General features: G+C 38.8%; 1 protein-coding gene across 4 annotated transcripts in view; it reads right to left on the bottom strand.

The window, feature by feature from the left end:
• The window catches only part of Atf1 (activating transcription factor 1), a 40501-nt gene extending 19461 nt beyond the window's left edge, over window positions 1-21040 (bottom strand). Inside the window, exons 1-3 of one of the 4 annotated variants that reach the window (XM_047550508.1) lie at window positions 20776-21040; window positions 15803-15901; window positions 1347-1447 (exon numbers count right to left, since the gene is read on the bottom strand). In XM_047550508.1, coding sequence (XP_047406464.1) covers window positions 1347-1447; window positions 15803-15895 — 194 coding nt within the window. In that variant the 5' untranslated portion in view covers window positions 15896-15901; window positions 20776-21040. Of the gene's footprint in view, window positions 1-1346; window positions 1448-11330; window positions 11383-15802; window positions 15902-19353; window positions 20470-20775 lie in introns of those variants that run through there. The other 3 variants (XM_047550509.1, XM_047550510.1, XM_047550511.1) reach the window with 3 other exon arrangements.
• Between the last annotated feature and the right edge of the window lie 712 nt (window positions 21041-21752).

Raw genomic sequence — 21752 nt, 5'->3', positions numbered from 1 at the left:
ATGTACAAGGCCCTGGGTTCAATATCCAGTACCACCAAAAAAAAAAAAAAAAAAAAAAAAAAAAAAAAAAAAAAAGCCACTAGTCACTTTGTTTTCATGGTATTTCTTTTTGAAAATTTTTTTAAACTGTAGATGATGCCTTTATTTTATTTATTTATTTATATGTGGTGCTGAGAATTGAACCCAGTGCCTCACACGTACTAGGCAAGCACTATAGCACTGGGCTACAACCCAGCCCTTCATGATATTTCTTTAGCTACTCTTTTACTTTAGCTTAGCTATAACATTATATTTGAAATCGGTCATTAAAAAAAAATCCATTCTAATTATCTTCGTCTTAAGAAAAAATAATATTGAAATAATTCATTTAACATATAATTCATTTAAAGTAATAAAATAAAAATCACACTGCAGCTGAGTGTGGTGGGGCAGGCCTGTAATCCCAGTGGCTCAGGAGGCTGAATTCAAAGCCAGCTTCGGCAATGGAGAGATGTTAAGCAACTCAGTGAGACCCTGACTCTAAATAAAATACAAAATAGGACTGGGGATGTGGCTCGTGGTTGGGTGCCCCTGAGTTCAATTCCTGGTACCCCCCGACCCCCCAAAAAATAACTGCACTGCCCTTGTGTATATGTTTCAAACATGTTGTTTTATCATTTGTCTCCCGCTCTTCCTACCACATAGTCATCAGGTTTGGTCAGTTCTACCACAGAAGTATCTCAAATTCACTCAATCCAAAGAAAATTCACTGCTCCTATAAAGTTATCCAGATTATTTCAAAGGCTTTCTGTCAATTAGTTGTACTACTTTCAGTTTTTCATTCATTCAGCAAGTAATTACTGACCATCGATTATGAGATGGTCACTTTCTTAGGCCCTGGGATCACGAAAAATAATACATGGCCCATGTCCTAAAAAGAATGAGAGAAGTACTGTAACAGGAGTCGGTAAAAGGATATCATAGAAGAAAGACCTAATTTAGTTTGGGGACAGTCAGGAGGAGGTAATCAGAAGCTTCTAGAAAATATGCAGGAATTATGCAGAATTTAAAAGAAAGTATTTCAAACAAAGGAATACAGAGTCTCTAAGTCTTGCTTTCATATTGTTAATGGAGTTAACTATCTGAAAGCAAATATGGAAATAACAATATTTTGCCAGAAAACAAGTCTAAATTCTTCTTCAGTTCAGCAAATTAGGCCTTTTATAAACTGGTTTCAGTCTACCTCTCTTAATACTTCCCTTCTTAAACACAGCCACATACTCCCTCTTAAGTATGCTTTGCATAGCACCATTTGAACTCATTTGGTAATACAACAAATGTAGGGTTTGATACAAGAAAGCACTGACCTGTAAGATGGACGCCGTGCTAGGATCCCGTGAGCTTTCTGTGAGGAGCCTATGCTGTCAGATGAGTCCTGAGACTCCTCACTTTCTGACAAAGATGATACCTGAAAAATAGAACTGGTTTTAATATGATGAAGAATACAGATGGAAAAAGATTTTTTACTTTAAAAAAAATTATGTCTCCTGCTACCCAAATTCATTTGCATATTAAATCTAAGGTCTAAAAGAAAGGAATAAAAGGAGAAAGTTTATTCAAAGAGCCCAAACTAATTAAAGAAACATATATAACACAGTAGACCCAGAGCTAAAAATAAAGTCTATCACCCAAACACAACAATACCATTCTACTAGAGTTTAAGACCACTCTGTGATCTCAATCTCCATCCTATTTCTACAACAATGCACATTATTCAAAAAATATTTTTGGTTCAGTTTTTAAGTCACTAATGCTACAGGATTTGGATTTTGGGACATGCCAAGTTTGAAAAGCGTATTAAATGTCTAACTACCCACACTGAGGAGTCTGCAAGTCAGGGAACAGGTCTGTGATAGGTAAGATAAATTTGAAAGGCACAGCTCTCTGGAGTTCATAAAGCAATGAGATTGGACAAGCTCACTAAAGGGGTAAATATAGAGAAGACAATCAAGAACTAAAACCAGGAACATTAAGAGACTGTAAAGAGGAGGAACCAGCAAATGAGACTAAGAAGAAGCCATCAGTGAGGAAACAAGAGAATCAAATGAGTGCAGTCCTAGGAAAACTAGTGTTGAGAAAAGAGCCATCAACTATGTCAAATGCTACTTACAGGTAAAGTAAAACAAGAACTGAGAGTAGATGATTAGATTTAGCAAGGGGGAGGTGACTATGAACGTAGATATAAATATATACAATTTTAAGATCTGTAGTAATCACTTTATCTCATTTCATGATTAAATGAGTTAATACATGTAAAGCCCTTAATGTATGGCACATGCACAATACATATTCTTATTCTCAATAATAAACACTTTAAAACTAAATCAATATAACAGGCAACTTTTAAGTTATAGAAATATTTTATAACTGGGAAAGAAGTTATTTTCAGTCTTTAAAATGCATTAAATTTTCCAATGTTTGTCTAAATCAGGAGTATGATATCTGACTTCATCTTTTTTTTAAAAAATAAAATGATCCAGCACTGTGTATGTAGCTCAGTGGTACAGTGCTTGCCTAGCATGTGTAAGGCCCTGGGTTCAACCTCCAGTTCCACAGAAAAATAAAATTAAATAACCCCAACAGACTTGTAGAAGAAACATTAAGAAATCAATTCTCTATTAGTTAGTTAGTTATCCACAGAAAACCTTCCCCTAAACTATTTAGACTTAGACATTAAATTTCCGGAGAAGTTTGTTCTACATTTTACCATCTTCAAAAGTTAAGTTCTATGGGCTGGGGAGATGCCTCAGTTGGTAGAGTGCTTGCCTTGCAAGCATAAGGCCCTGGGTTCGATCCCCAGCACCACAAAAAAAAAAAAAAAAAAAAAAAAAAAAAAGTTAAGTTCTAATGTACAACTACTCATCTATACCTTACACTGTCTTTCTCTTCTGATGGTAATGAAAGAACTAGTTACAACCAGATAAATAGAGAAATAATAATAGAAACATTTTAAAATGAGAAAAATCTATCACTGAGTTGTCTTCAAGCATCACTGACATTCCATTACTAATCTAAACCTTCAGCTATTTTCATTATTTGTCCAAAAGTTTACTCCAAGGCCTCTCACTGACTTCCAAGTATGAAAGCAATTTCTGAAACTGAGGTATTCCTTGTAACTAAGATCAGGTAGGTATTTCTCTTTGATGAAAACACCAGAATATAGTAATCAAAACCTTCATATAAAAACTCCAAATTCCACACAGACACCACCTTTCATAGGTGCACTCAATCAAGATGCACTCCAGAGTTGACAGCACCACCAGTCGCTATATATTCAAGAGGAAAAGATGAAACATATAACTTTTCTTCCCACATAGTTACTTGTAAAACTGAGAGAAGACCACTGGTATTTTCAGATTCACAGGAGCCAGAAGATAAAATGGAGAAAAAAAAGAAAAAAAAGGAGTCCAGGGTGGCGCCTTCTTTTCTAAAGTTCCAGTATTAGTATGAAGTTAGATACAAGTTCCTCTACCTGAGAGAACTCTCTTATTTGACTTCTATAAAGACTCAAGCCTAAGATACTTTTTTACTTTGCTAAGGCTCTCAAATCATTACCCTTGCTTCACAACTTCTTTCATGAAGGATATCACTTGGATAAAAGGGTTTTTTCCCTTAAGAAACTTTCATTTCCTTAAGTTCTAGGCAATAAACTTTCCCCCAAAATTGTTTTCTAATTTTACTGGGAAATATATACATGGGATCAGAAATTCTAAAATTTTTCTATTTGCTTCATTTGGTGTGTGGTTTTATTTCTAAAATAATCTGTTGGTTTATCATATTGTAACTTTAGCAGCTCGTACGTTTGAAGACTTGGGGTATAAAGGTCCCATGTTCGACCACTGTCTTCAAATTTCTGTACCGTTTGTTCATGTGGTGGGTGAATTACAGAAGACTAAGCTGTCTGGATGACCCCCTAAACCTGTACTTGCTTTCCAGGAAGAGGTACAATTGTCACTGGCACAGATCCTCTTAATGACATCTAAGAGCAAATAAAAATTCAATTAACAAAATATATATTGTACCTATACACATAAGACAACTGAGATCTTAACGCTGGAAAAAAACATTTCAGAGCTGGTTATATTTAATCACATGTATTACCAAACATTAGGTATTGCCTGTGGACCAGGGGGTGAGTGTACAAACTAATTTTAACAAGTAGAGAAAGAGCTGTAATACAGGAAAAGTAGAAAGTACTGTACTGGGGAAGCAAAGAAAGGATACTGACTTCAGTTGCATCTTGAAGGACAAACAATTCCCAGAGGGTGTATATGTAAGAGAAGAGGGGTAGGAGAACTAGAAAGGTATTCAGGCAGAGGAACTGATTGCAAAAACATGGAGGGCTCTTTAGAACACATTGTTCTGAAGAGATGTGGTTGAAAACCAACCAAGAAACAAGAGCCCAAGGGAGAGAAATTCTAACTTTGGGCAGTCTGTTGAAATACAAAATAAAGTCTTTCAGGTAAATGATTTAATCATGAAACTATAATTTATTTCTGTGGAAATCTGATGGGGATTTATGAGAATACATAACAAAATGCTAAACTATGAAGTCACCTCAGGTTCTGAAAGAGGATTCAGTCAATGACCTAGTCAATTCTACTTTGTCCCTTTCTGACTCCATTTGCCCCTTTTTCTTCTGAGCCACTTTCTTCTCAGTTACATTGTATTCTAGGAACTACAGGCCTGCTTAATAAGTTTCTTTAGAACAAGGAACCAAAACTACCCCCAGGCAACAGCAAGCCTTGCAGAGCAGATCACCCCATGATGAGCTTGCCCTACTAAGTGGGAGCAGTTACCCACTTAAAGGAACGAAGGCTGCCCCCTATGCAGGAGTAATCATCTCATTATGGGAACCAAATTACCTGCCTCAGAGTGATGACCTTCCAGAGCTTCACAGAATCAGTCATGAGAAAAGGTTCAACCAAAGCATGGCTTAACCAGTATGACTTCCTCTGCCAGCTATATAAACCCTCCAGCTATGCAAGACACCAACCCTAGCCTTTATTTCCATTTTTTAAAATAAAACCTTCAAGTTTCTATCAATCCCTTGAAGACAGATCTTTGGTCATGTTATACCCTGGTGAGCTATTTTTCTTGGTATGGCCAAACCCATTAAAAGTTCCTTCTCTGTCCTTCACTGCTGCTAGTGTCTTTGACTGGCACATTGAGATGGGTGGCCAATCCTGGTCTATTGGGAACACTGGGCTGGAACCTTTGCCCAAGGTTGCCAGTAACAGTCTACCTCTTTCTTTCTTATTAAAAAAATTTTTTTGTGCCCAGATTGAACTCAGGAGCTCTTAACCACGCAACCACATCCCCAACCCTTTGTTGTATTTTATTTAGAGACAGGATCTGACTGACTTGCTTGGGGTCTCACTAAATTGCTGAGGCTGGCTTTGAACTTACAGTCCTCCTGCCTCAGCCTCCCAAATTGCTGGGATTATTAGGCATGCGCTACCATGTCCAGCAGTTCAACCTCTTTCATGAAGGTTTCTCAGATATTTTCATTTAACAGAGATCTTACCTTCCTCTGGACAGCTCTAGTTCATACATTCCTCTTGGCTTAAATCACAGACTAAAATCCCAGGTCCTAAAGTCACCTTCCTGAATATGTCAACAGACCCAAAGAACAAGAATAAACAGAATTCACAAATCTTGAGTCCAGCTATACAGTTATCATTATACTCAAAGAAAAATAATGAAATATCCCCTTACCTTTCAGACCCCAACTAAAGCCATTCAATTAATGGGGAAAGCTTATGATGAGCTTAATTTACAATTCTAAAAGATTAAGAGCCATCATCATTTCTCAAGGGTTTCTGGCAATCCATGTGATTTAGTGCACTATCAGTCTGGCAAATGGAAAGAGAAAAACAGGGACCAGATTTTGCTAGTAGCTGTCCCTCACCCTTATTAACACTATTCTTCCAACCTCAATAAATGTTCATTACTCAGGGTTTCAAAGTCCAGACCCTTCTGACCCTCACTCTGAAACCTGATAATCTAAATTCTAAGAGACCTCTAAAGGGAAGAAAAGAAACTGGTCCTGAGCCAGGCAATGTGGTGCACGCCTGCAATCCCAGTGACTCAGAAGACTGAGGCAGGAGGATCACAAGTTCAAAGCCAACCTCAACAATTTAGTAAAGCCCTAAGCAACTTAGTGAGACCCTGTCTCAAAATAAAATGAGTAGCTCACCATGGTGGTGCACACCTGTAATCCCAGTGGCTCAGAAGGCTGAGATAGGAGGATCATGAGTTCAAAGCCAGCCTCAATAACTTAGGGAGGCCCTAAGCAACTCAGCAAGACCCTATCTCTAAATAATATGTAAAAAAGGGTTGAGGGTGTGGTCAGTGGTTAAGTACCCTGGGTTCAATCCCCAGTATCAAAAATAAGAAATAAAATAAGTAAAAAAGCAGCAGCAGCAGCTTGCCCTGGGTTTGGGGTATAACTCAATGGTAGGGTGCCTGCCTAGCCAAAAAAAAAAAAAAAAAAAAGTTGTTGGTCCTTCAATTTTAACCAGAAACTGAAGGACTGATGACTTGCCTCTACACATTACTTTTCAACATTAAGAAGACCTTGTGCAATGATGGGAATGTTTTCTATCTGCTCTTTCTAATACAGTATTATTTAGTCACATGTTAATATTAAGCACTTGAAATGTGGCTGGTGTGATTTTTAATTATATTTAAGAGTAACCAATTTAAGTTAAAACTAAGCTATCCAATTGTGGCTAGTGGCTGCCACAGTGAAAAGGGAAGTTTTTCATCTTGAGAGCTGTGGAACCTAATGGCATATTGTGGCTGACCCCAGAACTACTCTTAAGAGATAATGAAAAGTTAAAAAGGAAAGGATTTTTTTAGAGCTGCTCTAAATTGAAGGACTAAAGCCCTGATTTGCTCATACTACATGGGGTACCTGACCTTAAAACATTCTCCCTAGCTACCTAATTGGGTAACCTAAGATGGTAATGCTTGAGTAAGGAGGTAGGTCAGGGAGTTACTACAGCGCATGAGAAAGACACTTCTACTCAGCCAGTGTTTGAATCCAAAATCCAGAAAAGCATACAGACGGGCAGGGATCATTTCTCAGCTAAGGGTACTCACTAGTCTTTCTGATGCTTATCAAATCACTTGCTCTTTCAAGGCCTCAGTTTCTTCCTTTGTAAAAAGAACTAATACTTTTTCACAGTTATAATGACAATTAAATGAATAATAAGTTAAAAGCAAAATGAGAAGGTAGAGAAAAAAAGTCTACCTCTATATATTTCTCATTTGGTTCCTGGTTCAACAAGGATGCTAATAAATGTGCATGCCTGTGTGTCCTATAAATAATAGGAAAATTTAAGAACTGAATGGATATTTCATATTATCTTTTTAGTATGATAATAAAATGTTGGTTATGTTTTTTAAAGGAGTCTTTATTTTTTAAAGGTACATATTGAAATATTGAAAGCTAAAATGATAAATCTAGGGTTTACTTTAATATAATTCAGCCAGCAGGGGTGGAGGCACAAGACATATAAAGTAATAACTGCTGAAACAGGGCAATGGAAACCATAATGGTTCAACCTAATTATCTCTGATTCTTAATATATTTGAAAATTTCCATGATAAATTTTTGAAAAGGACCAACAACAGTAAACACCAAATTGTTGGTCCTGTCTGGTTCCAGAGCCCAGTGTTCTTTCCAGGATATCTTATGCCTCCAACTGCCAATCAGGATATTTTTACAGCCTCTCACTTTGTATGTTTATGGTCATGCTGAATGCTAAACAAACAACTGTTTAGTGAATTAAGTATCTCCCAACTATGGACACTAACTCTAAATTTCTACAATTTCTTCTGGGTACCTTTTTGATCTTTCCAACTTGAAAGATGTAAAGTTTTATATTTCCTCACTTAGAATATTTTGCCAATCTTTCATTTTCAGCAAAGCAACAATAAAGGGTGGGACACAGATGATACATTAAGTTTCCTAGCTTCCTCAGGCCCATATGGCCAGGGAGAAATGTTTTTCTGCTGTAAGTTTTGGTAGGCCCATTCTCACTGTTGACAACTCATCAGTCAGTGCCCTAACTCTCAAGTGAGAAATCTAATATCTCTGAATACAATACCTTAAAATAAAAATGTTCCACATATAGCACCTAAGGAGATGTAAAATAGTACCAACAGCAGAATGTACATTTTAGAAACACTATACTTGAGAATTGGAAGGGGATGGTAGTATACTATAACAAATCTAGGCAATATTATCTTTTGAATATCAAGACTAAGAGTTTTGATTAAACAGTAAGAATAAATGTCACCAATGTGTCAGATACTATGTGAGACCTTCAAGATTTAAAAAACAAACAAACAAAAAACACAGGCATGGATGTAGCCCAGTGGTAGAGTGCTTACTTAGCATATATTAGGCCCTGGGTTCCATCCCCAGTACCATGGAAGATAAAAAAGATTATAAAAAGTAGAAGGCAGTCACTTACTGCCTTCAGAGCCAATCACAAAGACACAGATCTAAAGCTTTAGATATGGTTTCAATACACATATGCTTTACTATATCTATGGCATTGAAATGTTCTTTAAAACCTGTTTGAAAAGTAAAACTTTGTACCAAAAAGAAAACACTGGAGAGTATATAAGGGGTGCAGGGGATATGTGCATGGAAAGATCAAAAGAACAAAATCATATGGGTTCAGTCACCTAGGAGAAAAAAAGGTTGTAGAGATAGGAACAGGGAGAAGGCAGGTCAAAAAGAATATAGAGAAAAACTTGTATCCTTCTAGTTGGGAAATATTCTCCATGGGTCTTCTGAGCAGAGTCACTGACAACTTTTCTTCTGTATTATCTTTTCAAGCTTTGTAAGACAAAGACAGTATCTTCCTGGGCTCACACCTTACTTCTGAAGAACTATCTTGGCTTCAGAGCTTCCTATGGGTCAGTTGAGGCCTTTGTTGAGACTGAATCACAGTTCAACTTCTCCCTCTGCCCAATCCTGTTCCTTCTCTTCCTTTCCCATCTACAGGTGGTAATCCCCAAAGAGCACCCTTAGTAAGCCCCTTGCATGCTAATCTTGCTCTTCTAGTCTGCTTTCTGGAAACCCAAACTTTGAAAGACATCAAAGGGCTGGGAGGTAAATCATGTCTCTACTTACTATTGGTGTGACCTCTAAAATAGAAGATTATAAAAGAACAGCAGGTTGATACAAGCTAAGGCATTTTAACTTATAAATGCTTAGGAAATTCATCTGACAGGTAAATTTAGCTGCTATTGTAAATTTAGCTGTTATTTCCTATGCACATGGTTAAAGTACACAAATTTCTCCATAATATGAGAATCACTGAGAATTGTGGGCTGGAAAAGACCTTAAAGATCACCAAGTCTCACACTTGTAATTTCCAGATGATGAACATCAAGTCTTCTTAAAGAAGTTAAGTAACTTACACAATGTACCAGAGTCAATAAAGTAAATGACAAAGCCAGGACTCAAACCAGGTCTGACTACATTCACTGTTCTTTCCAATAAGCAACACTGTCTCTTAATTCTACATATACTTTATAATTCAGGGGAATTCGACAAGTATTTCATCTTCTTGCCAGAAGTGAAACTTGGCTATTGTCTGAGGAACACTTTCCCTACTACAGCTCTTCACCACACTCATGAACCTACACATAGGTGAGTGTTGCCTTTTTCCTCATGCTGCCTCCTGATCATCATACTTCAAGGTCCTTCCCCATAATTCCCAACTCTGAAGTTCATAACACAGACTCTGGCAGTCATGTCCCCTTATTTAAGACTTCAGAACCTGGATCACTCTATTCTCTCCTATCTATTCCTCATATATTCTGTGATTTTAATATGCAACATCCAATATTCTTCCATGCCCAGGCATTTCATTCATTTATATTTCATTTATGTTTTTAATTTTAGGTACCAATGACTAAACATAGTGGTGTTTAACCACTGAGATACATCCCCAACCCTTTTTAAAAAACTTTTATTTTGAGACAGGGTTTCACTAAGTGCTTAGGCTCACTAAGTTGCTGAGGCTGGCTTTAAGCTTTCAGTTCTCCTGTCTCAGCCTCCCAAGCCGCTGGGATTATGGGCGTGCACCACAGCTTCTGGCTTATATTTCATTTATTTTCAATTGTATTTTGTTTCATTTCATTTCGAATGGGATCTTACTATGTTGCCCAGGCTCAAGTGATTCTCCCACCTCAGTTGAATAGCTGGGACTAAAGGAACATGCCACTGCACACTGACCAGGCTTCTGTTTTTGACCTCCTCTCTTCCAAAACCCTGTCTACCCTCCTCAGGCACTATTCCCCTTGTCATACCCTCAAGAGTTTCTCATCAGAATTTTGGACAGGACAATTCTTTCATGTGCAGGAATATCCTGTTCAATGCAAGACATTGAGCATCTGGCCGCTGCCCATTAAATGACAGGGGCAATCCACCCCCCAACCCCCCACACACACAATTTCCACAGACATCTCAGAAGGGAAGCAGTACTATCTCCCCCACCCCTAGTTGGGAACCACTGACTTACCCCCTATCATTACAAATATATGCACCCCTCCACAATGTCAAATTCAGATATCCCTCATTCTGAGTACCACCTCCTTCCAAAAGTTCTACCTCAAGTATTTGGACCCAACAATTTGTATACTACAAAAGAACCTACCATCTATGGATCCTACTATCTCTTCTTGGCTCTTGATTCCATTGAAGCTCCACGTCCTTCTTTAAACAGCTTAAATGTCATGTCCAGCATGCTAATCACTATACTGTACATACCTTCAATGTCCTTGTTTTTTTCTGCTTCACTACATATAGTTCCTTGACATCTATGCCTATAACTTGCATGCAAGAACTCTTGAATATGACCACAGAAAAACATACAACTAAACTTTTCCAGTGGATCACTAATGCTCTCCAGCAATCCTACCACATATCCCTAGTCCACTGGAATCTCCTCTTAGTAAATTATTTCATACACTCTCCTTCCCATCTTCTGGAAGAATTTCACACACAAAAAGCCCAAACTTATCAGAAGAAAACTTTTAGAGTATCTCATCCCCAATCTACCCACCTAACATATATTTGTTTTCTAATTGTACATGATATACCTGTGCTCACACAAAATTAATTTCTCTACTTGTAGATTAATTCTCATCTCCTTTCCTAAGGACATCATCCCAGAATTGTTCTTTCTTTTCCTGTATTGTCAAATTTTCTCCCTCTATGCATGCATCACTCCCTTGGGTATACAAACAAGCTGTTAATTTACCTCATCTTTAAAAATAATCAGAAGAGTCAGGCATGGTGGCATACGCGTGTAATTCCAGCAACTCAAGAGGCTGAGGCAGGAGGATCAAAGTTTGAAGACAGCCTCAGTGACTTAGTGAGACCCTCCACAATTTAGCAAGACTCTGTCTTAAGATAAAAAAAAATGAAAAGAACTGGGGGGTTTAGCTCAGTGGTAGAGTTCAATCCCCAATACAACACACACAGCAAAAATTTAAAAAAAATAAAACTTCCACGACCTATAACCCCTCAGAAAACTATTTCCTAGCTCCCTTTTAAACTCCTCGAAGAAGCTATCTATTCATTCAGGAGTTGTCAATGAGTTTGCCTACTCATTTTCTCCTGTCTTTCCATGTTCTCTTGGGTCAAATTAGATTTTTACTGAAATAGTTCTAGTCAAGGCTTTCAAGGAGCCATACTGTAAAATATAGTTGATTACTGTTATCTGTGGTAGGTATAAAATTGCCACGTACAATGAATTATCAGATAATGAACCACAGTTCCTACATTTCTGCGAGTCTTTGGGCATAACATTCCCATCAACCGATCAATATATATAACCTTGTTTATATATGTTTCTGCTTAAAGATACCTTATTTAATACATATTTTTAAACCATTAACATTGAGCTCACAGTCAATAGCACTATAATTCAATGAAACTTATCAAAAACAACATATTTTTTTCTCCCTAAAGTACATTTCAGCCTTCTTGCACTTGGGAACACAAGACATCACTAAAGCACTACGTTTGGGGCCATTTTAAACAGCACAATCACCAACAGCACAAAAATACAAAAAACATAGCACTAACTAGATGGCAAAAAGGACAACCATTTACAGAATAATAGTTGAAACAAGAAAGCCCCAGAACCACTGACTTCATCTCTGATGATTACTCACCTTTCAGTAATTTCATCTAATCCCATGCCTGATTACACATACATTAAACAGATATGGTCCCCCAATTCTTGAATGTTCTGTTCTGGTTTTCCATTTTGGTAATTTCTTTTTCTTTTCTTTCTTTCCTTTTTTTTTTTGGTACCAAGGACTGAACTCAGGGGTACTCAACCACTGAGTCACATCCCCACTCCTATTTTGAATTTTATTAAGAGACAGGGTCTCACTGACTTGCTTAACTCTTCCTCCCTGTTGAACCCACGATCCCCCTGCCTAAGCCTCCTGAGCCCCTGGGATTACAGATGTAGGCTATCGCACCCAAACATTTTGGCAATTTCTACTGGCACATCTTTAAGCTCACTGATTCTTTCCTCAACTTTGTCTGATAAATCCAAACAACACTTCATCTATGTCACCATTTTTATTTCTAGCATTTCCATTTGATTTTTTCATATAGTTTCCATCCCTCTGCAGATGTTCCCCATCTGTTCATGCATGCTGAACACTAGAATAACATATTATTATTTTAAATTCATTATCTGATATTTCTAACAGCTAGATCATCTTGAATCTGGTTATTTTGATTTCTAGTGTCATTTTTTTCTTGCTTTTTTGATGTTTCAATTCATAATTTTTGCCTGAATGATGGACAGCGTGTGTAAGATAGTTCACACTGAGGCAAAAAGTACTTAAGCTTAGAAATGGCCTTTCTCCTACTGGCAGAAACTCTAATGGTGTGAAACCAGTACGGTTTCCTGCCCTTTCCTCAGGGTTTGTCAGTTTTCTTTCTCTTTTCTATTTTTTCCAGACACAATGGAAAACGGTATATTCCCTTTCTCCAATAGTTTCAAGTTCTTTTTCCATAGGAAAAAAAGGTCCAGGCAGGCTTATCCCATACAGACAGGCTTTCTATGGTCTCTCTTGCTCCCTCAACCCCCAGCTTTCTCATGAGCAAATGTTAGAGATCCTTCAAGAAAAGCCTATAAAAAAATAGGAACTCTCTTATGTCTGCAGCTCCCAAGGGTTCTGATTCTCATGCTAGCCTACTCCTGAACTTTACAATTCATTAAAAATTTAGCTAAATTATCCTTTCTCCCTGGTAAGACAGTCTGGCCTCCTTCTGTACTCTGCCATAGGTGAGCCATGCACATATCTCATCTCTGTGAGTTCAAGAAAATTTATGGACTTTTGCAGATTACATATGTATTTTTGTTTTAGGATATAAGCAAAACTCTTTCCAGCTTTCTATATCCTAGGCAAAAGCTAGAAATGCCCGTTTTTTAAAGTATCACCTATATATTCACAATTCCTAAATGTGCATTTCTAGTCTGGACCTCTCCCCCAGAATCCAGACTCATGTTATCCAGTTGCCTACAGGACAAATCTACTTGGATTGTCTGGTGGACAGATTTTAAGGTGGTCCTCATGATCTGAATCTCCTGGTGTTCATGTCTATTCTCTCCTTGAAAGTGTCTTGTCTTTTCTCTTTTTTTTTTGGGGGGGGGGGGTGGTACCTAGGGATCAAACCCAGGGCTTTGCCACTGAATGATATCCCAGCCCTCTCCCCTTGAGTGTGGGAGGACTTTGTGATTTGCTTCTAACCAACAGAATATGGGATGTTATTCCCATGATTATGTTATATTTTATGGAAAAGAAATGGGGTATCATTTCCTTAATGATGGTACGTTACACAAGACCCTGTCCAGTAAGCACTCTGGTTCTCATTCCCTTGCTGAACTTAAAAGAAGCAGGAGGCCATGCTGTGAACTGCCTATAAAAGAACCACATGACAGGGAATTGGAGGCACCCTCTAGGAGGCAAAAATAGCACTGAGCCAACAGCCAACAAAACACCAAAGCTTTCAGTCCTACAGCCACAACAAAATTCTGACAACCACCTAACAGAGCTTGGAAGTGGAGTCTGCTCTAGTCTAATCTCCAGGCAAGAACCCAGCCCTAGTAAACACAGCTTTTTGAGATCTTGAAGGAGAGAACTAGCTAAGATATGTCCAACTCCACAGAAACTGTGAGCTAATAAATGTTTATTGTTTTAAGCCCCTAAGTTTGAGGTAGTTTGTTCTGCAGCACAGAATACTATTACAAAAAGAATGAGAAACCTAACAAGTCTAAAACCTAAATTCTTTTTTTTTTTTTTTGCAGTACTGGGAATTGCACCCAGGGTCTAGTGCATGCCAGGCAGGCACTCTACCACTGAACTACCCTTAAAACCAAATTCTTGATTGTCAATATCCCTCTTAAAAAAAAAAAAAAAAAAAAGAAAAGAAAAGAAAAACAAAAATGCTCCAATGTCCATCTCAATAAATGGCACTCTACTCTTAATCAAGCCAAAAACTACAGAGTTAATGTTGACATCTTTCTCGAAAACTTGACATCCAATCCAATAGCAAATATTATTGCTTTACAATCAATAGACATCCAGCATTGAACTTTATTTCACCACCACCACTGCTACCACATTGGTCCAAGCCGCTGTCATTTCTCATGTACATTACTGTAACAGCTCCTAACTGGTTTTTCTGCTTTCATATCACAAAGCACAAGAATGATCCTGTTGTGTGTGTTTGTTTTTGTTTTCTCTGCAGTGCTGGAGATTAAACACAAGGACACAAAGGCTGAGGAAGAAGAATTCTAAGTTTGAGGTCAGCCTCAACAATTTAGTGAGACCATCTCAAAAAAATTTTAAACAAGGAAAAAAAAAAAAAAATTAAGCTAGACACAATGGCACACGCCTACAATCCCAGAGACTTAGGAAGTTGACACGGGAGGATGGCAAATTCAAGGCCAGTCTGGGCAACTTAGCAAGAACCTGTCTCAAAATTAAAAACAAAAAGGGTTCAGTGGTAGAGTTATCCTGGGTTCAAGCCCCAATACCACACACATTAAAAAAAAAAAAAAAAAAAAAAAAAATCCAAAATATCCAGGATAAATCTGTTGAAATGAAGATGATTCACCTCTTGAAACCATTAGTCTCTGTCTCAAATTAGCACAAAAGTCAAATAATCACATTTTTCTGATGTTACAACAAAATTAGAAAAAATTCTAAATCATTATTCTCCATATACACAAATCTACTGCTCTAGGTTTTGAGAAGTCCATATTTAAGTTTTAACTTTAAATATACTTTGTATAAAAGAAAATAAAACCAAATGGTCTTAGGTGGGTGTGGTGGCACACAACTGTAACCTTAATGACTCAGGAAGCTGAGGCAAGAGGATTACAAGTTTGAGGTCAGCCTGAGTGACTTGCTTACAAGACCCTGTCTCAAAGTATTTTTAAAAAGGGCTGGAGGTGTGGCTCAGTGGTACAGCACTCCTGGATCCAATGTCCAGGACTACAAAAACAAAAACAAAAACAAAAACAAAAAAAATGTCTTCACAAGAGATTTAAATCAAATCCACCAACCCTCTTTATATTTCAACATTTTAAGGTCTTTTCTTGCTTGGTTCTTTTTCTGAAGATTAGTAATAAAATATCTGAAATAACAGATTAACCTGTTATTTCATACAACATATTCCTAAGGTTGGTCCTTCCCTTACCTGTTGAGCAATATGAGAAATATGAGTTCCCTGAACTGTTGAACCAGGTTGAGGTGTAGTCTCTGAAGTGTTACTCTTGTGGGAATCTTCCATAATCAACTAAAAGGAAAAAAAGTCAGTTAAAATAAAAAGTGCTACAGAATACTATCATATACTATATAGTCATATAAAACTCACCATTTGGTTGCCAAAATGAAAGGGAACTAGAAGCTGTAGTATATAAAAAGATATTCCTTGCATATTCTTTTAAATTTTTTAAATTCTGACACATGTAAGAACATGTTTAAATTTAGTAAATGGCATATATATATATGAATATAAATTTTCAATGTTACCCGCTCAAGAAGTATGACAATCTTCCTGTCCATGAACACATATACTCCTTAGTCCAGTCTAGGCAAGTTTCTAATTTCATATATAGTTTCATGTAAAGAATGTACTGAGGGGGCTGAGGTGGTGGTTCAGTGATACAGCACTCACCTCCTATGTGTGAGACCCTGTGTTTGATTCTCAGCACCACATATAAATAAATAAAAATAAAGGTCCAACAACAATTAAAAACATATTAAAAAAAAAAACAAGAATGTACTGAGTACAAGTTGAACAAATAAATAAACAAAACCATTCCTAAGGAGGTTCTAAAAATCTAGATGATCTATATAATCAACTGCAAGATATGTAGACAGGTTAAGAATAAGAATACATAAATTTTAAAAGATTGTCAAATGGTAGGAGAACCACTAACAAAGAGATTGGTAAAAGATCTGAGTAAAATTTAAGGTATTTATGGTTACATGCAAAGACACTAAAAAGAAAAAAGAAACGGCTGGTTAGCAAGCATATGAAAAGATGGCTAACATCATAATCATTATCATTGGGGAAATGAAAAAATAAAACCATAAGATACCACCTCACACCAACTAAAATGGTTACTATAAAAACAAAACAACAAATGTTGACAAGGATATGGAGAAACTGAAACTGTGCTTTACTGTGCTGCTAGAAATGAAAAATGGTCCAGTTGCTACGGAAAACAGTATGGAGGCACCTCAAAAAACTAAAAACAGAATTACCAAATGACTCAGCATTTTACCCTCCAGGTATACATATCCAAAAGAGTTTAAAAGTAAGCCAGGCATGGTGGTACACGCCTATAATCCCAGCAATTTGGAAGGCTGAGTCAAGAAGATTTCAAGTTGGAGGCCAGCTGGGAAATTTAGCATGACCCTGTCTCAAATTAAAAATAAAAGGGACAAGGATGTAGTTCAATGGCAGAGTATTTGCCTACCAAGTACAAGGCTGTGGGTTTGATCATCCCCAGTACCACAAAAAAAAAAAAAAAAAAAAGAAAACAGGGTCTTGAAGAGACACATATGCAAACATATAGCAGCATTAGTGCTTGCCTAGCACGTGTGAGGCACTGGTTCCATTCTCAGCACCGCATATAAATAAATGAATAAAATAAAGCTTCATCAACAACTAAAAAAAAGAAAAATAAAAAGAAAATTTTGACCTTGCTACCATATGGATGAATCTTGGGTACATTATGCTAAGTGAAATAAGCCAGTCGCAAAGATAAAACACTGATTCCACTTATATAAGCTATCTAAAGTAGTTTTAAATCAAATTAGTACAAAGTAGGCAGTAGTTGCCAGAGACTGGGTGAGGAAATAGAGAGTTGCTTAATGGACATGAAAAAGTTCTGGAGATTCATTGTACAACAATGTGAACATACTTAACATTACTGAATGGTACATTTAAAAATGGTAAATTTTACGTTATGTGTAGTATACACGAAAATTTGATGCTGAGGTATCTGCCTCAGCATCACTGACTTAACCGTGAAGTTTAAGCTTACATATATATTCATTTTACCTCCTTTTGTTTTTTGAAGTCAGAAAACAAATTCAATTTTAATGTCTGAATTGAAGTTACTGTTTTTAGTCATTGAAAAAAAAAGGTACGGTAAGCCATGTATAATGGTGCACATCTGTAATCCTAGGCACTCAGGAATCTGAGGCAGGAGAATCCCAAGTTCAAGGCTAGTGTGGGCAACTTAGTGAAAGAGACACTCAGTAACTCAGCAAGATCTGGTCTCAAAATAAGACATTAAAAAAAAAGGACTGGGGATGTAGCTCAAAGCACCCCAGTGTTCAATCCCAGTCAAAAAAAAAAAAAAGAAAATTTTAAAAAGAAAGAAAAAAGGCATAAAATCACCTCATGCATAAAGTGGCTTAATTTTTCCCTCTTAAATTTTTTCCCTTTTTTTCCCCAACTTGGAAAATTTACAATAGAAAGAAAAAAGACTGGCAAATCTTAATCAAAATACTGTCTGGCCAGGTGTGGTGGCACATGCCAGTGGCTCAGGAGGCTGAGGCAGGAGGACAAAGTCAGCCTCAACAACTTCGTGAAGCCCTAAGCAACTCAGTGAGACCCTGTCTTTAAATAAATACATACATACATACATACATACATACAAAGAAAAAGGGGGGGGGCACGGCTAGGGATGCAGCTCACTGGTTAAGTCCCATTGGGTTCAATTCCTAGTACCAAAAAAAAAAAAAAAATTAAAAAGTGATTTCAGTCTTCTAAAAGAAGATAACCTATTTTCTATCATTTTATAAATAATCAAGCTTTTTCCTAAAAACAGCTTTATAGTTTCATCTCATTATAAACCACATGCTCATGATTTACTGAAATTATCACAGCATGACCTTTATTTTCTCACTTTTTCTTAACTATTATTCCTAAAATTGAGGTTAAAATTAAAATTAACAATCTGTTAAAAATTGTTTTACAGAATAAACTGTGTATGTGGCAGGGTGAGTTCTGGGGATTAAAACCAGGGTGCTACTGCCATTTAAATTTTTAAATTTTAAAACAGGGCCTCATTAAATTGCTAGGGCAATTTGCTAGGGCAATTTAATGGTTCTGAACTTGTGATTTCCCTATCTCAGCCTCCTGAATTGCTAGGACACAGCACCTGACTAAAAAGCATTTTCTGTAAAAATAAGCTCCAGGAGGCAGCTGAAAGTTTACCCAAACAGGGCAGAATCACAAGGGGGCAGTAAAACACAGATTCAGAAAATATAAGAAAGGGCACTTTTAAGAAAACTTGCAAAGAAAGGAACATTATAAGATAGGCATCAAACTATGAGGTTTTTAAAATTGTTTTTCAGCAGTTTGGGGGATCAAATGCAGAGCTCTGTGCAGGCTAGGCAACCACTCTACCACTGAGTCAAATCCCTGGCCACCTAAGAGTTTTTTAATGTCATCTCCTGGATTCCCTGTTTTAGAGATGTGCAAATCAAGGTTCAAAGAAATTAATTTGCTATGGATCTCACTGTAAGATGTGAATGAAAGACCTGGAGCTAGAACTGTTTTAATCAGAAGTCTCTGTTCTTTTATTCCATATTACCTCTCTTCCAGGAATATCCTTCCATTAACCTTTCCTGACTGCTCAAGGTCCCTCTTTTCCTTATGCTTGCAAGAATCTTGCACATGCTGATAGGCAAGACAGCAAATGTTTCCCCTCTTCTTATAGCACTTACCACAGGATTGTAATGGACTGTTTTTCTGTCTCCCAGCAGAATTTAAGTCCTAGGAAGTCAAAGACCACATCCTGTTCCTAGGATAGCACTAATAACCTTCACATTTGTTAATGCTGAACAAAGCAATGTTTACTTGGATTTATTGACTTAAAACTAATAGGACAATGGCTAGAGAAATATCCTTAGAGGATTACTTCATCCCACCCTTAGAAACGGGGCAATTAAAAAAAGAAAAATTGCAGGGAGTTGTAAATTCATTATAATGAGAAGACAAGAAGGCATTTTTGAAGGGGCTACCACCTACTGGTTTATAGCAGTACTGCATAGATATATCAGACCAAACAAGGTTAAAAGAGCTATCACATTCAACTCCAGAACAGTTGATTTTAACTAAGAGACAACCTGTACATTGTAAATCCGACAGAAACCCAGCATTTTAATAAAACGTATATTCTGTTAGTAGCGAGAGTCTCGAGATAAAATACTGTACAAACTCTCACAGGTGAGGCCAGTTTAACCAAGATCCCTCCCAGACCTGCACTGAAATGGCCTTACAAGTGTAAGGGCTCTCAGAAAACTATTGGCCCAACGTTCTTCAAAAGCTTACAATACTAGCAAACATTATTTAATATTCACAATAATTTTAGTGATTTAAGCTGCACACTCCACAGCGTAGGAAGCTGACAAATACCAGGCTTCACTTTTATTTGTTTTTTACAGTACTGAAGATTGAACCCAGGGCCTTGAGCATGGTAGGCAAGCGCTCTACCATTAAGCCACATCGCCAGCCCTCCCTTTACGATATATAAGAAAATCAAAGACAAAGTGTCCACGGCTTGCCGGTCGTCCAGGCGGGAAACAAACAACTTTTGTCACTGCTAGCCAGATAAAAACCTGTTCTCTTTCCTGCCCATCAGCCCCACCCTTCCAACACAGTTCGATTACGGCACTAGCTGCGTTCCCACTAGACTGTAAGCTGCTTGAGGGAAGACTGTTCCCGTCCTCCAGGGCAGGCCCACACGGGCCGTTCGCGGACACCGCGCCCGGGTCAAGGCCACACTGCCCTCCCCGGGTTGCTAGCCCAAGACCGCGACCTCCCGCCTCCGACCACGGAAGGCGGGCCTCTAGGTTAATGCCGCCCGCGACAGCACGCTCTAGGCTTTAATTTCATTTGGGGCCGAGGGCAAGAGAAGACCAACCACTGAAAGGACACCTCGCAGAACAGAGGCGCGAGGCGGAAGCGCACTCCGCCGGGCCCCCGCGCAGCCCCTCCCCCTTCCGCTGCGCCCCTCCCCCACCGCAGCCGCCCGCGCGCGACCCCCACCCGGCGCGCGAGCGGCTCAGAGTCCCCGCTGGCACCGCACTCCCGCGCCCTTCCCGCCCGGGGCTCGGGGCGCTCGTCCCACCCCGCCCCCCACTTACCTGTGGCTGCCGCCTCGCCGCTGTCCGGGGCGGGAACTTCCACTCCCCCCTCCCAGGTGGATCCGAATTCACTACCCACTTCCCCACCCCCTCTCGAGGCGAGGGACGTGCCTCTTTCTCAGGGTCAGGCGGGGCAGGGAGAATCAGTGTCACTTAACAGCCAACTGTCCTAGGCTACCGTTTCTCGGCAGTCAGGGCCGCCACTGGCGGCATGATCTACACCAAGCCGGGGGCAGGGAGGGGAGGGGGGCAAAACTGAGTACAAGTGTGCGTGGGGGGTGAGGCTGGGCGGGGCCTCCCATGCGGGCCGCCGTTTGCGTCACCGCGCTACTCACGTGATGCGCCGCCATCTTGGCTCGGCCTCCATCGAATGGTCAACTGTGCCCGCGGAACGTGTTTTGTTAGGAGAGGGCTGAATGTCGCCTGGGGTTCCTTTTTGTTTCTATGTAACTCAGCTCCTCCTCCAAGTCCGTTTCCGAAGACCTTCAACAACTGGGTGCTCTCTGGATGTGGTTTGTGGTGCAGGTTTCTTCGCTCTCGGCCCTGGTCTGGTTTGGGTGGTCAGGCTTAGAGTTTGTGATCCCTGACTTCAATGCTTACCCTGTGCGCTTGTAGAGAGAAGGGGCTTGAGGCTTGTTCACTCAGATAGTTTTGTTTTCGGTATTGGGGACTGAAGCCGGGGCACTCTGCCACTGAGCTACTACCCCCTTTTTATATTTAAGTCAGGGTCTCACCAAGTTTGCCCAGGCTGACCTAAAATTGCAGTCCTCTTGCCTCAGCGTGTCGCAGTTATACAGCCGTGTGCCGCCACACCCAGTGATGATTTTTTTTAAAGCATTTTTTAGTTGTAAATGGACTCACTGCCTTTATTTTTATGTGGTGCTGAGTATCGTACCCAGTGCTTCACACATACGAGGCAAGCGCTCAACCACTGAGCTTCAACCCCAGCCTCCAGTGATGATTCACAATGAATTGAA

The sequence above is a fragment of the Sciurus carolinensis genome, chromosome 4, assembly GCF_902686445.1.
Source record: "Sciurus carolinensis chromosome 4, mSciCar1.2, whole genome shotgun sequence".
Taxonomy (NCBI): Eukaryota; Metazoa; Chordata; class Mammalia; order Rodentia; family Sciuridae; genus Sciurus; species Sciurus carolinensis.
Note: the sequence above shows the minus strand (reverse complement) of the source record. Positions and strands in the feature narration are given on the sequence as shown.